The 15,789-nt window shown below is 49.0% G+C and overlaps 1 protein-coding gene across 7 annotated transcripts in view; it reads right to left on the reverse strand.

Moving 5' to 3' along the window:
• LOC140722565 (NACHT, LRR and PYD domains-containing protein 3-like) overlaps nucleotides 1-15,789 on the reverse strand; it is an 883,504-nt gene that overhangs the window by 807,999 nt on the left and 59,716 nt on the right. For 6 of the 7 annotated variants that reach the window (XR_012097663.1, XM_073037268.1, XM_073037270.1 and 3 more), the window contains exons 5-8: nucleotides 13,694-13,859; nucleotides 13,526-13,591; nucleotides 9,165-9,242; nucleotides 8,344-8,394 (exon numbers count right to left, since the gene is read on the reverse strand). Coding sequence is in view for 6 of the 7 variants with exons in the window: in XM_073037268.1 (XP_072893369.1) it covers nucleotides 8,344-8,394; nucleotides 9,165-9,242; nucleotides 13,526-13,591; nucleotides 13,694-13,859 (361 nt within the window). In the remaining variant the exon portion in view is untranslated. The remainder of the gene's footprint in view (nucleotides 1-8,343; nucleotides 8,395-9,164; nucleotides 9,243-13,525; nucleotides 13,592-13,693; nucleotides 13,860-15,789) is intronic. The other variant, XM_073037272.1, reaches the window with a different exon arrangement.

The raw sequence follows: 15,789 nt of genomic DNA on the forward strand, positions 1-15,789 counted from the left end.
CAGGACCCTGTCAGGGGTGTGTGGCGTCTCACTGTCTGTCGGGATCCTGTCAGTGGTGTGTGGCGTCTCACACTGTGTCAGGGCCCTGCCAATCGTGTATAGAGACTCACAGTGTGTCAGGACCCTGTCAGGGGTGTATAGCGTCTCACAGGGAGTCAGGATCCTTTCAGGTGTGTGTTCGGTCTCACCCTGTGTCAGGAGCCTGCCAATCGTGTGTAGGGACTCACAGTGTGTCAGGACTCTGTCAGGGGTGTGTGGCGTCTCACAGTGTGCCAGGACCCTGTCAGGGGTGTGTGGGGTCTCAGAGTGTGTCAGGATCCTTTCAGGTGTGTGTTCGGTCTCACACTGTGTCAGGACCCTGCCAATCGTGTGTGGGGTCTCACTGTGTCAGGACACTGTCTGGGATGTGTTGGATCTCAGTTTTTTCCAGACAGTGTCAGTGGTGTGTGGGGTCTCACAGTTTGTCAGGACCCTCTCATGGGTGTGTGGGGTTTCACAGTGTGTCAGAACCCTGTCCGGATTGTGTGGGGTCTCACAGTGTGTCAGGACCCTGACAGGGTTATGTGGAGTTTCACAGTGTGTCAGAGATCTGTCGGGGCGAGTGGAGTTTCACGGTATGTCCGAAACCTTTCACAGGAGTGTGAGATCTCACACTCTGTCAGGAGCCTGTCAGTGGTGTGTTGGGTCTCACAGTGTGTCAGGACCCTGTCAGGGGTGTGTGGGGTCTCACAGTTTGTCAGGACCCTGTCAGGGGTGTGTTCGGTCTCACAGTGTGTCAGGACCCTGTCAGGGGTGTGTGGGGTCTCACACTGTGTCAGGACCCTGTCAGGGGTGTGTGGGGTCTCACAGTGTGTCAGGACCCTGTCAGGGGTTTGTTCGGTCTCACAGTGTGTCAGGACCCTGTCAGGGGTGTGTGGGGTCTCACACTGTGTCAGGACCCTGTCAGGGGTGTGTGGGAACTGACAGTGTGTCTGGACCCGGTAAGGGCAGTCTGCCCTCTCACAATGTGTCAACACCCTGTCGGCGGGTGGGCGGGGGGGGGGGTTGTGACGTTTCACAGTGTGTGAGGATCAATCCAGGAGTGTGTGGGGTCTCACACTGTGTCAGGACCCTGCCAATCCTGTGTAGGGACTCACAGTGTGTCAACACCGTGTCAGGAGCGTGTTGTTTATCATGTTTTATCTGGACCCTGTCAGAGCTGTGTGTGGTCTTACAGTCTATCAGGACCCTCCAGGGGTGCGTGCGGCCTGACAGTGTGTCAGGACCCTGTCAGGGGTGTGTGGCGTCTCACTGTGTGTCATGAACATGCCAGTGGTGTGTGGGGTCTCACAGTGTGTCAGGACCTTTCTAGGAGTATGTGGGGTTTTACAGCGTGTCAGGACCCTGTCAGGGATGTCTGGGGTTTCATAGTGTTTCAGGGCCCTGACTGGGATGTGTTGGGTCTCACAGTGTGACAGGACCCTGTCAGGGGTGTGTGGGGTCTCACAGTCTGTCGGGATCCTGTCAGTGGTGCGTGGCGTCTCACTGTCTGTCAGGATCGTTTCAGGTGTGTGTTCGGTCTCACACTGTGTCAGGACCCTGCCAATCGTGTGTAGGGACTCAGAGTGTGTCAGGACTGTGTCAGGGGTGTGTGTTCGGTCTCACACTGTGTCAGGACCCTGCCAATTGTGTGTGTGGACTTACAGTATGTCAGGACCCTGTCTGGGATACGTTGGGTCTCACAGTGTGTCAGGACCGTGTCAGGGGTTTGTGGGGTCTCACAGTTTGTCAGGACCCTCTCATGTGTGTGTGGGGTTTCACAGTGTGTCAGAGATCTGTCGGGGCGTGTGGAGTTTCACGGTATGTCCGAAACCTTCCACGGGAGTGTGAGATCTCACAGTCTGTCAGGATCCTGTCAGTGGTGTGTGCGGTCTCACAATGTGTCTGGTCCCCGTCAGGGGTGTGTGGGGTATCACAATGTGTCGGGACCCTGTCAGGGGTGTGTGGGGTATCACAGTGTGTCAGGACCCTGTCAGGGGTGTGTGGGGTCTCACACAGTGTCAGGACCCTGCCTATTGTGTGTAGAGACTCACAGTTTGTCAGGACCATGTCAGGGGTGTATGGCGTCTCAGAGTGTGTCAGGTTCCTTTCAGGTGTGTGTTCGGTCTCACCCTGTGTCAGGAGCCTGCCAATCGTGTGTAGGGACTCACAGTGTGTCAGGACTCTGTCAGGAGTCTGTGGTGTCTCACAGTCTGTCAGGATCCTTTCAGGTGTGTGTTCGGTCTCACACTGTGTCAGGACCCTGCCAATCGTGTGTGGGGTCTCACTGTGTCAGGACACTGTCTGGGATGTGTTGGATCTCAGTTTTTTCCAGACCGTGTCAGTGGTGTGTGGGGTCTCACTGTTTGTCAGGACCCTCTCATGGGTGTGTGGGGTTTCACAGTGTGTCAGAACCCTGTCCGGATTGTGTGAGGTCTCACAGTGTGTCCGAAACCTTTCACGGGAGTGTGAGATCTCACAGTGTGTCAAGACCCTGTCAGTGGTGTGTTGGGTCTCACAGTGTGTCAGGACCCTGTCAGGGGTGTGTTCGGTCTCACAGTGTGTCAGGACCCTGTCAGGGGTGTGTGGGGTCTCACACTGTGTCAGGACCCTGTCAGGGGTGTGTTGGGTCTCACAGTGTGTCAGGACCCTGTCAGGGGTGTGTTCGGTCTCACAGTGTGTCAGGACCCTGTCAGGGGTGTGTGGGGTTTCATACTGTGTCAGGACCCTGCCATTCATGTCTGGGAACTCACAGTGTGTCTGGACCCGGTAAGGGCAGTCTGGCCTCTCACAATGTGTCAACACACTGTCGGCGGGTGGGCGGGGGGGGGGGGGTTGTGACGTTTCACAGTGTGTGAGGATCAATCCAGGAGTGTGTGGGGTCTCACACTGTGTCAGGACCCTGCCAATCCTGTGTAGGGACTCACAGTGTGTCAGCACCCGTTCAGGAGCGTGTTGTTTATCATGTTTTATCTGGACCCTGTCAGAGCGGTGTGTGGTCTTACAGTCTATCAGGACCATCCAAGGGTGCGTGCGGCCTGTAAGTGTGTCGGTAGACTACCAGGGGTGTGTGGCGTCTCACTGTGTGTCATGAACATGCCAGTGGTGTGTGGGGTCTCACAGTGTGTCAGGACCTTTCTAGGAGTATGTGGGGTTTCACAGCATGTCAGGACCCTGTCAGGGATGTCTGGGGTTTCATCGTGTTTCAGGACCCTGACTGGGATGTGTTGGGTCTCACAGTGTGTCAGGATCCTGTCAGTGGTGTGTGGCGTCTCACACTGTGTCAGAACCATGCCAATCGTGTATAGAGACTCACAGTGTGTCAGGACCCTGTCAGGGGTGTAAAGCGTCTCACAGGGTGTCAGGATCCTTTCAGGTGAGTGTTCGGTCTCAGACCGTGTCAGGACCTTGCCAATTGTGTGTGGGGACTCACAGTGTGTCAGCACGCGTTCAGGAGCGTGTTGATTATCATGTTTTATCTGGACCCTGTCAGAGCTGTGTGTGGTCTTACAGTCTATCAGGACCCTCCAGGGGTGCGTGCGGCCTGAAAGTGTGTCGGTAGACTACCAGGGGTGTGTGGCGTCTCACTGTGTGTCATGAACATGCCAGTGGTGTGTGGGGTCTCACAGTGTGTCAGGACCTTTCTAGGAGTATGTGGGGTTTCACAGCATGTCAGGACCCTGTCAGGGATGTCTGGGGTTTCATAGTGTTTCCGGGCCCTGACTGCGATGTGTTGGGTCTCACAGTGTGTCGGGATCCTGTCAGTGGTGTGTGGCGTCTCACTGTCTGTCAGGATCCTTTCAGGTGTGTGTTCGGTCTCACACTGTGTCAGGACCCTGCCAATCGTGTGTAGGGACTCAGAGTGTGTCAGGACTGTGTCAGGGGTGTGTGGCGTCTCACTGTGTGTCAGGATCCTTTCAGGTGTGTGTTCGCCTCACACTGTGTCAGGACCCTGCCAATTGTGTGTGGGGACTCACAGTATGTCAGGACCCTGTCTGGGATATGTTGGGTCTCACAGTGTGTCAGGACCGTGTCAGGGGTTTGTGGGGTCTCACAGTTTGTCAGGACCCTCTCATGTGTGTGTGGGGTTTCACAGTGTGTCAGAACTCTGTAAGTAGTATGTGGGGTTTCACAGTGTGTCAGAGATCTGTCGGGGCGTGTGGAGTTTCACGGTATGTCCGAAACCTTCCACGGGAGTGTGAGATCTTACAGTCTGTCAGGACCCCGTCAGGGGTGTGTGGGGTATCACAGTGTGTCAGGACCCTGTCAGGTGTGTGTGGGGTCTCACACAGTGTCAGTACCCTGTCAGGTATGTGTGGAGACTCACAGTTTGTCAGGAACATGTCAGGGGTGTATGGCGTCTCAGAGTGTGTAAGGTTCCTTTCAGGTGTGTGTTCGGTCTCACCCTGTGTCAGGAGCCTGCCAATCGTGTGTAGGGACTCACAGTGTGTCAGGACTCTGTCAGGGGTGTGTGGCGTCTCACAGTGTGCCAGGACCCTGTCAGGGGTGTGTGGGGTCTCACTGTGTCAGGACACTGTCTGGGATGTGTTGGATCTCAGTTTTTTCCAGACAGTGTCAGTGGTGTGTGGGGTCTCACAGTTTGTCAGGACCCTCTCATGGGTGTGTGGGGTTTCACAGTGTGTCAGAACCCTGTCCGGATTGTGTGAGGTCTCACAGTGTGTCAGGACCCTGACAGGGTTATGTGGAGTTTCACAGTGTGTCAGAGATCTGTCGGGGCGAGTGGAGTTTCACGGTATGTCCGAAACCTTTCACAGGAGTGTGAGATCTCACACTCTGTCAGGAGCCTGTCAGTGGTGTGTTGGGTCTCACAGTGTGTCAGGACCCTGTCAGGGGTGTGTGGGGTCTCACAGTTTGTCAGGACCCTGTCAGGGGTGTGTTCGGTCTCACAGTGTGTCAAGACCCTGTCAGGGGTGTGTGAGGTCTCACACTGTGTCAGGACCCTGTCAGGGGTGTGTGGGGTCTCACAGTGTGTCAGGACCCTGTCAGGGGTGTGTTCGGTCTCACAGTGTGTCAGGACTCTGTCAGGGGTGTGTGGGGTCTCACACTGTGTCAGGACCCTGTCAGGGGTGTGTGGGAACTGACAGTGTGTCTGGACCCGGTAAGGGCAGTCTGCCCTCTCACAATGTGTCAACACCCTGTCGGCGGGTGGGCGGGGGGGGGGGGGGTTGCGACGTTTCACAGTGTGTGAGGATCAATCCAGGAGTGTGTGGGGTCTCACAGCGTGTCAGGACTCTGTCAGGAGTGTGTGGCGTCTCACAGCGTGTCAGGACTCTGTCAGGAGTGTGTGGCGTCTCACAGTGTGTCAGGACCCTGTCAGGGGTGTGTGGCGTCTCACAGTGTATCAGGACCCTGTCAGGCGTGTGTGGCGTCTCACAGTGTGTCAGGACCCTGTCTGGGATGCTTTGGGTCTCACAGTGTGTTAGGACCCTTCAGGGGTGCGTGCGGTCTGAAAGTGTGTCGGCTCAATGCCAGTGGTGTGTGGCATCTCACTGTGTGTCAGCACACTGTCAGGGTGGCCTGGGGTCTCACTCTGTGTTTGTACCCTAACAGGTGGCGTGTGGCGTCCCGCTGTGTGTCAGGAACCTGCCAGGTTTGTGTCGGGTCTCAATGTTTGAAAGGATCCTCCTAGGAGAGTGTGATGTCTCTCAGTGTGTTAGGACCCTGTCAGGGATGTGTGGCATTTCACAGTCTGTCAGGACCCTGTCAGGGGTGTGTGGGTTCTCACAGTGTGTCAGGACCCTGTCAGGTGTGTGTGGGGTCTCACAGTGTGACAGGACCCTGTCAGGAGTGTGTGGGGTCTCACAGTGTGACAGGACCCTGTCAGGTGTGTGTGGGGTCTCACAGTCTGACAGGAACCTGTCAGGTGTGTTTGGGGTTTCACAGTGTGTCAGGACCTTGTTAGGGGTGTGTGGGGTCTCACAGTGTTTCAGGACCCTGTCAGGGGTGTCTGGGGTCTCACAGTGTTTCAGAACCCTGTCAGAGGTTTGTGGGGTCTCACAGTCTGTCAGGACCCCTGCCAATCGTGTGAGGGAACTCCCGGTGTGTCTGGACCCTGTCTGGGATGTGTTGGGTCTCACAGTGTGACAGGACCCTGCCAGGTTTGTGTCGGGTCTCAATGTTTGAAAGGATCCTCCTAGGAGAGTGTGATGTCTCTCAGTGTGTTAGGACTCTGTCAGGGATGTGTGGCATTTCACAGTCTGTCAGGACCCTGTCAGGGGTGTGTGGGTTCTCACAGTGTGTCAGGACCCTGTCAGGTGTGTGTGGGGTCTCACAGTGTGACAGGACCCTGTCAGGAGTGTGTGGGGTCTCACAGTGTGACAGGACCCTGTCAGGTGTGTGTGGGGTCTCACAGTCTGACAGGAACCTGTCAGGTGTGTTTGGAGTTTCACAGTGTGTCAGGACCTTGTTAGGGGTGTGTGGGGTCTCACAGTGTTTCAGGACCCTGTCAGGGGTGTGTGGTGTCTCACAGTGTTTCAGGACCCTGTCAGGGGTGTGTGGGGTCTCACAGTGTTTCAGGACCCTGTCAGGGGTGTCTGGGGTCTCACAGTGTTTCAGGACCCTGTCAGAGGTTTGTGGGGTCTCACAGTCTGTCAGGACCCCTGCCAATCGTGTGAGGGAACTCCCGGTGTGTCTGGACCCTGTCTGGGATGTGTTGGGTCTCACAGTGTGACAGGACCCTGTCAGGGGTGTCTGGGGTCTCACAGTGTTTCAGGACCCTGTCAGAGGTTTGTGGGGTCTCACAGTCTGTCAGGACCCCTGCCAATCGTGTGAGGGAACTCCCGATGTGTCTGGACCCTGTCTGGGATGTGTTGGGTCTCACAGTGTTTCATGACCCTGTCAGGGAGTGTGTTGGCTTTCCAATCAATGTATTCAGGTGAAAAAGGGGGCGTAGGATAATATTAATTTTTGAAATGTTTACTTTAGAGAATGTGATATTGGTAGTAATAATGTTCTTCTATAATCAGTGAGAGGGTCTATTTTGTATTCAGAAATAGATATGGGAATTTCACTGCTATGACATTTCCCTCAGCAAACAGCATGAAGAACAGTGAAGAATAAATTTGAAGGGAAACCGTACAGAATTACCAAATCCTTAGTGCAGAGAATCGGAGGGTTGTTATTGTCTGAATGTGGACTGGAAAAAGCATTAACACTAGTGACAGAAACGTGAGCAGTGTGAAACCTTCCTCTAGTACCATTTGAAAATTAACATCTTTGGAATTAGTTCTTGGAAATGAGACAGGCTGAGGCAGGCTGAATGTGGGTGTTGGCTTAGATTCTTTATATTTCTGTTCAAGGGTTTCGAGCGATCAGTTAAAACATTGGTTACTGTAAGATTAATAATTTTTACAATATATTTCTTTGCTTCACTCTCTCCTCTGTTAAATGTGCAGTTGAGTAATCGAATTCAGCCTGATATTGTGACGCCTGACAATCTCTTGAGCCCATGGACTGCCCTGGGCTCCATTTTCACCGACACAATGTGCTTACGGATGTAGTGAGTTTCTTATCCAGTCGATCACAATTTAATTAATTGCAATATTATTTATATATATTTTCAGTCCTTTCCACCTTCCTTGCCGCAATCCCACAATCCTCGGTTTCTCTGTCCTAATTCCCATCTCTCACCCTTCCACACACAACACATCAATTTCAGCTTCTGTGGACTGAGTTGAGGGTTTTATCCCCCATCTCACCCTCACTAATATTGTCGCCAGATGGAATTCCCAGGATTATTGAGTGGGAAATTAAACTGGATAACTGTAGCAGTGTTTGCACTAAGGGAGTACAGATGTGAACAAAGTGGGTTTCATATGCTGCTTTGGGGTAAACAGACTAGTTGTGGTGTTACGTGCTTTTCTCATTAATTTATCATTGTTATTCTGTGACGAGAGCTTAAATGGACTCCCGGTTCTAAAAAGGATAATCTGTAGGATCTGAGGGAATTTAGAAAAGTGATTTAGGATGAGGGCTGTACTGGGGGTTGTGTGGATGTAGGGAAAGGATTTCACCTTTCTGAGTAAGACATTTCCCACAGTGTCTTGCCCTCTTCTCCATTCTGACCCCGCTGGAGGGATCTGTAGTTGCGGGACCCAGAGAGGAGTGATGCCTTTCAGCAAACTCACCAACTCTCTGCGTGGTTCCTCATAATGTCCTGAGAAAACTCTCCCTACAGCAAACATTTTTCCATGTGTCTCACTGTGCGCTGTGTCACGGTGGAACATTTACCTGAGCAATTCCCCATGGCTCAACAACGACATGGCCCTACATAATATCGGTGGTAACAGCGGTTTCTTCACTTACCTTTCAGCTCACTGGGAATCTCCGGTACGGGTTGACGGACCGGAACACAACCTGTTGGGATTTAAACAATTTGACGCACTTCAGTTCCTCTAATTATAAGTATGCAATGTTTGAATCCAAAATTAAATTAATCTCTGATACTATCTCACCATATTCCCGTATTTCTTTCAGTTTTTCTGTTTATTGAAAACTTGAAATGACTGTTTTTTTCTGAGAATATGGTAACCCATCATCATTATTCTCCTGGTAAAGTCCATCACCACCGCTTTGCTCTGGGTTACTGTCTGCCTGCCTGGTCAACCCCTTCCTCAGCAAATCTCTTTAATATCTCACAAAATGCAGGAGCTACTCAGCAGGTCAGGTAGCATCTATGGAAGAGAATAAACAATCAACGTATCGAGCCAAGGCCCTTCATCAGACTGGAAATGAGGGAACAGAAATTCTAGATATTGTCACATTACTTTCTATTTTTTGTGATCCTGATCCGAAACATTAACTGTTTATTCCCCTCCATGGATGCTGCCTGACCTGCCGAATTCCGCCAATATTCTCTGTGTCATTGTGTTGCTCAAAACTTCCAGCATCTGCAGAATGTCTTGTGTTCTGAAGCACCTCTCTGTTTTAATGTCCGTCTCAGTTTGCAAGACGAGCAAAAAGCAGACAGTAATTGCACCCCTTCCACATGTGATTGTTCCCCCAGAGATGTTAATTCTCTCTCTCTTCTCTCTGCTCAGTCCCCTCACAAATATTTGGTGAATTGCCAATATTGCATTAAACTCAGACACGGAGTTAAGGCAATATTTATAAATTTGCAGACATACCCGTGTCCTTTCCCGATGTTGACGTCTCTGGAACTCCTCCTCTGCCCGCCTGTCCAGGTGTGATCAGATTTTGCTGCTCTGCAACAAACAAAATTAACAGGAGGGTCAGTGTCGCTTGGGGGGCCCCAAATGCAAGACACAGACACTGTGGTACAAGGAAAAGGACTAGTTGTGTCAAGAAAGCAAGGGAAGTGGGGACGAAACGACGCTGGACATGAAAACAGGCGCTGGACGAGACCAGGATTCAGGGCCTGGGCTGGGACATGGTCTAGAGTCACAGGACCCGGGCGTGGACTAGGAACAAGCGGCCTGGACGAGGAACACGGTACTCCGGAACAAAGACTGGACAAGGACCCAGAACCTGAGTCTTGGTTGGAACTAGGAGCCTGGGTCTTGACTCGGAAGACGAGACACATGGACAGGAGGAGAACACGAAGCCTTGACTAGGTTTTGGGGAAACTGAAAACACAGAACCTTCTCTTGGACATGATGCAGCTTCAGAAGGAAGAGAGAGGAACAGTCCTGCACTGAAGCTGAACCCAGGAGGTATTTATTTAGCCAGCCCAAAGTGAGAATCAGGTGCCTCAATTGAGACACCCCGGTAGAACAAGTGAAAATCATAATAAGGATCGATGGACTGGACCACGAACCGGAATGCGGACTTCATGGACGGGACCACAACAGTCAGACATTAATTGAGGTGCAAAGGAGAACATGTTTTGTTTTTAAACTGAGGAAAGCACTTCCAAACATCTTGGAACTGCCACTGACACGGCCGGATCCACCTGCGCCCATCCACACACACTCACACAATACTTTCAGCTTTCTCCATGGATTGTACACTGTGCCGGGTTTCCCCGGGGTACCCTCGCTATACTGCTGGCAGTTTCCTTTTATGAACCAATCTTGTGTCTTGGACCAGCAGTAATGTGCCAACAGAATATCAAGGCAGGTTGAGCAGACTGTACCCACCTATTTGGTCCTCCAACCACTGGGGGCGCTATGGTGAGTAATGGACAACAGTTATACCAGTGTGGGTTGAAACATTTCTGCTGACGATGAGACTTCTATTCCTCTCGTCACTGAATTATACAGATTTCTCAGTCACACCTGATTCCCACCGTCTCCTTTCAGTTTAACATCCCCCGGCATTGACACCTATGGAAATATATCGTTTGACAGAACTGAAATATCTAATACCAGAGGGCATTTGGTTTGGGTGAGTTCTGGTAGAATCAAAGAGCATGTGGGTATTTTTTCCAAAGAGCGGTGGGTGCCTGGAATGTATTGCCTCAGTGGGGGACGAAGCAAATATGATTGGCGTGTTTAAACTGCTCCCAGATGAACACAAAATGGAAGGTTCTGGTCAATAATGTAAAAGAGGATATCAAATTTCTTCCCTTCCCGCCTCCCCAGATAGATAAAGAGTAAAATGGAAAATGGATATGGAACCACTGGAGAATAAAGTAGCTGACCTACTGAAAGGGGATAAAGAAGTGGCGGAAGAACTCAATAAATACTTTCCGTCAGGAATAGCAGACAAACTCATTAGTATTTTCCATTGCTGCTGCAGCGGTATGCCAGATAGTTAAGAGTGCAATGAGGTAGAAGGGAGTGCGGTTGCTATTACGGCAGAGAAGCTGTTTTCAAGGCTGAAATGTCTGAAGTGAGATAATGCACCTGGACTGGATGACACAGTATATCAGGAGTCTGCCTTGGGTATGTGGGGATTCCCAGTGTGTTTGGCACCAGGAGTGAAGGTCTCAGCAGAATCAACAACTCTATCTCATTTACCATCGCATTGGAGAGGGATAGGAACAGACAAGTTAGGAAAGGTAAAATTGGATTAATAGGCAATATGAGACGATCAGGCAGGAACTTGGAAGCATAAACTGGGACAGAAGTTCTCAGGGAAATGTACGGCAGAAACGTGGCAAATATTCACAGGTTATGTGCCTGGAGTTCTGAATAGGTATGTTCCAATGAGACAGGGAAATGATAGTAGAGTACAAGAACCACGGTGAACAATACCAGGTATACATCCATTCACGAAGGAGGGCTTACGAAAGGTTCGAAAACTGGCTAATGATAGAGATCTAAAAAATACAAGGCTAGCAGGAAGCAGCTTAAGAATGAAATTAGAAGAGCTAGAAGGGGCCATGAGAAGGCCTTGGAGGACAGCATTAAAGAAAACCCCAAGGCATTCTACAAATAGGTGAAGAGCAAGAGGGTAAGACATGACAGAATAGAACCAATCAAGTGTGACATTGGAAAAGTGTGTATAGAACCGGAGGAGATAGCAGAGGTACTTAATGAAAATTTTGCTTCAGTATTCACTGCACAAAAGGATCCTGGTGATTGTAGAGATCAGTGGACTGAAAAGCTTAGCATACAGATATGAAGAACGAGGATGTGCTGGAGCTGCTGGAAAGCACCAAGTTGGTTAAGTCACCAGGACCGGACGGGATGAACCCAGGCTTCTGTGGGAGGCGAGAGAGGAGGTTGTTGAGCCTCTGGGGATGATCCTTTCATCATCAATGGGAACGGGAGAGGTTCTGGAGGATTGTAAGATTGTGGATGCAATTCCCTGCTTCAAGAAAGGGAGTAGGGATAGCTCAGGAAAATATAGACCAGTGAGTATTACTTCAGTGGTTGGTAAGTTGCTGGAAACAATCCTGAGGCGGGATTTATGAACCTTTGGAGAGGTATAATATGATTAGGAATATTCAGCACTACTCTGACAAAGGCAGGTCATTTCTTACGAGCCTGATTGAATTTTTTGAGGATATGACCAAACACATTCATAAAGGTAGAGCCGTAGATGTAGTGTATATGGATTTGAGCAAAGTATTTGATAAGGTACCCCATGCAAGGCTGATTGAGAAGATAAGGAGACATGGGATCCAATGGGACATTGCTTTGTGGATCCCGAATTGGCTTGCCCGCAGAAGGCAAAGTATGGCCGTAAATGGGTAATATACTGCATGGAGGTCAAGTGACTAGCAGTGAGCCTCTGGGATCTGTTCTAGGACCCCTACTCTTTGTGATTGTTATAAATGACCTGGATGAGGAAGTGGAAGGAAGGGTTAGTAAATTTGCTGATGCCACAAAAGTTGGGGGTGTTGTGGATAGTGTAGAGGGCTGTCAGAGTTTACAGTGGGACATCGATAGGATGTAAAACTGGGCTGAGAAGTGGCAGAAGGAGTTCAAACCAGATAAGTGTGAGGTGGTTCATTTTGGTAGGTCAAATATGATGGCAGAATATTGTATTAATGGTAGGAGTATTGCCAGTGTGGAGGATCAGAGGGATCTTGGGGTCCAAGTCCAAAGGATGCTCAAAGCAGCAGTGCAGGGTGAATATGTTATTAAGAAGACATACCGTGCATTGGCCTTCATCAATCATGGGATTGAGTTTAGTAGCTGAGAGAGAATATTTTAGCTCTGTAGAACACCTGTCAGATGCCACTTGGAGTACTGTGCTCAGTTCTTGTTGCCTCACTACAAGAAGGATGTGGAAACTATCGAAAGAATTCAGAGGAGATTTACAAGGATGTTGCCTGGATTGGGGAGCATGCCTTATAAGAACAGATTGAGTGAACTTAGCCTTTTCTCTTTGGAGCGACGGAGGATGAGAGGTGACGTGATAGAGGTGTCCAAGAAGATGAGATAATTCCCGGAATGAACGGGTTATGATATGAGCATCTTGTGGATAGTCAGGTCTTTTTTTTTTCGCCAGGGCTGAAATGGCTACCACGAGAGGGCACGGTATTAACGTGCTCGGAAGTAGGTACAAAGGAGATATCAGGTGGAAGTTGTTTTGTTTTTTACGTAGAGAGAGGCAAGTGCGTGAAATGGGCTACCGGCAGCGGTGGTGGAGGCCAATACGATAGGGTCTTTTAAGAGAATTCTGGATAGGTACATGGATCTTAAAAATTAGAGGGCTACGTGTAACACTAGGTAATTTCTAAAGACAGGACATGGTCGACACAGATTTGTGGACCGAAGAGCCTTTATTGTGCCTCTATAGAGTTTCTATGTGTCTATCAACAGACGTCCAGAAACATTGACTGTACTCTTGTCCACGAATGTTGACTGTTCTGCTGAGTTCATCCAGCATTTTGTGGGTGTTGTACCAATTTCCAGCACCTTCAGATTTCCTCTTGTGTGTGAGCAGAAGCAACAGCTGGATTCGTGAAAAATACATTATAGCATTTTCAGAATGCAATGAGACATTCTTTCAATTGTAACTTGCGTCCAGAACTCAGCACATGATTATGGTGAAAAAAAAATTGATTCCCAGGTTGTGCCAAGCCATTTCTAAGATTTGAGATGCTGTTTGAACCGGGCATTTCATCACTCACCTATCAGTTGAGTGGGTACCTGAGATAACCCTTGGGAGATGTTTATGTCTTCCTGTGGGTCGGGGCCTGTTTAAGTCAAAAGGCTTTCGTGAAAACAGAGTTGATAAATTAAAATTGTTATAATTCAGTACTGTATGACTTTGTGTTCAGTGCGTGTCTTTAACATACCGAGCTCCTGTAATTCCTCGAGTATTTTGTTCAACTTCTGTAACTCAGTCCGCATTTTCACAAAGGATTCCCACATCGCCCTTCCAGTTTGCGAGCCTTCTCCCATCATCAAACTGAGGAAGAGTGTGATACTCTCTGTCCGATTTTTCTTCAGTTCAGTGACTTTCTATAAAAGAAAAACAGTGAATTCATTCGGTTGCACACGAAAAGACATGGAGAATATGACAGAATATACCTCATTGTCTCGGTAGCTTTCTGAACAGGCACAATCATTGCTATTTCATTTACCGAACTACTTGGTCCTCCCTCTAAATATCTGGGCTTTACCACGCAGAGAGAAATGTAACTGAAGGAAATTCCAAATCAATATTGTGCCCGAATAAGGACAATCAGCAGGAGAGGTTTTGTGATTAGTTTGCTCAATTCGTCAGATTCGCAACTTTGCATCAGTTTACTAAAGAGTGGCATGAAACATCTGTATAAAATTAAATCAATACTGCAAAACAAAACAAAATGACACAATGTGAAAACATGTAGCAGTTTATCCGTTATTTATGGAGAGAGGAATAAGGCTTATGTTTCAAATATTTCATTAGTATAGATATCTATATTTGCCAATATTGATATTGAATTTGTTAGAGCAGTTTCTCACAACTTCATCATTTCATCCTTCAGGGTTTCACTTAAGTCAAGCCAGCATCACTTGACACATTAATTAAAAGGACATTTTACTGAAGGTGACAGCAAGCAAACAGACATGGCCGTCAAGTTGCCGCATCAACCCATTGCTTTAATCAGAAGCAGTGAAGAATTCAGGAATTTGCATTTGACCTGTTAGATATTTTCTTTTGGCACAACTGCTGCTGATATAAAACCCCTCACCACATATTTGGCAATGGGGTTAGATTGTTAGTGCAGGCAGAATTTCTGTGTATGTTATTTTTTTTTTCATCCAATGAACAGTGCTCAAGACACATATCCAATGGCGTTGGAAATGGCAGAATGATCCGGAAACAAAGCGGATTAAATTGCAGAGTGACAACAAGAAGACAAAGGGAGGGTAGAGCGGGAGTTAAAAAGATGGAGTGTGGGATCAAATCTCACATAGATGGGAACATGACTGAATTTTCAGAGGCTGCAGTGTAGATAATTCGAACAGGCCACATTCAGTGTAACAGGCATTCGGTAAGTTGTGGGCGAGTTCGGTCGCAGCGGCTTCTACGGGGTCAGTAACAGGTGCTACGTTATTCCTAATGATCGTAAGATCCTTCTATGCATTAGGAACCTAACGTAATGCTGGGCAACACCATCAGCAATTTTTTTGCGGGTGGAGAACATGAAGGAGCTACTCAATGTGCTACTTCCTGAGTCCAAAGGAGGTTTACAGTCTAATAGCCAGTGGCAAGTTTGATTCACCAATTCATTGGTCTGAGAACAGGGGAGGATGGCGTGGGAGCTGCGTGGTAGCAGTCGTAGTGAGGCTATGAGCTTAAGCCAGGAATGAGAAGTCGAAACCAGTTCACACCCCCGGTAGTGGTGTTACACAGCCTCCAGGATGGAGTCAGTGCTCTCTCCCAGTGTTTGGCTCGGCAGAATACAAGCGGTGCTGTGGACTGGACTGATGGCCTCATGCCGCGGGGTTGCCTGTTTTATAGTTACCAGCAAAGAGGCGCCTTAGCTGGTGCACTACAATGTTCACTTGACAAAGGCAAAGCTCTATTGTGGTCGACTGAAGGTTTCAATAGTTTGGGTGTAAACTGCATGCATGCATCTTTGGATGGTTGCATTTCACTGATATTTTCAGTAGGCCTTTGACAATGTGCCGCACATGAGGCTGCTTAGCAAGCTATGAGCCCATAGTACTATATGAAAGATTATGGCGTGGACAAGGCAGTGGTCAATTGGCAGGGACAGAGAGTGGGAATAAAATAAGCTTTTTCTGACTGGGGGAAGTTGACCAGTCGATATAGCATTGATTTGGATGATGGAATTGATGGCTGTGTTGCAAAGTTTTCAGACGATATGAAGATAGGTGGAAGGGCATGAAGTTTTGTGGAAGTAGAGGCTACAGAAGAATTTAGACAGATTAGGAGTAC

Source organism: Hemitrygon akajei, unplaced genomic scaffold (assembly GCF_048418815.1).
Source record: "Hemitrygon akajei unplaced genomic scaffold, sHemAka1.3 Scf000080, whole genome shotgun sequence".
NCBI lineage: Eukaryota > Metazoa > Chordata > Chondrichthyes > Myliobatiformes > Dasyatidae > Hemitrygon > Hemitrygon akajei.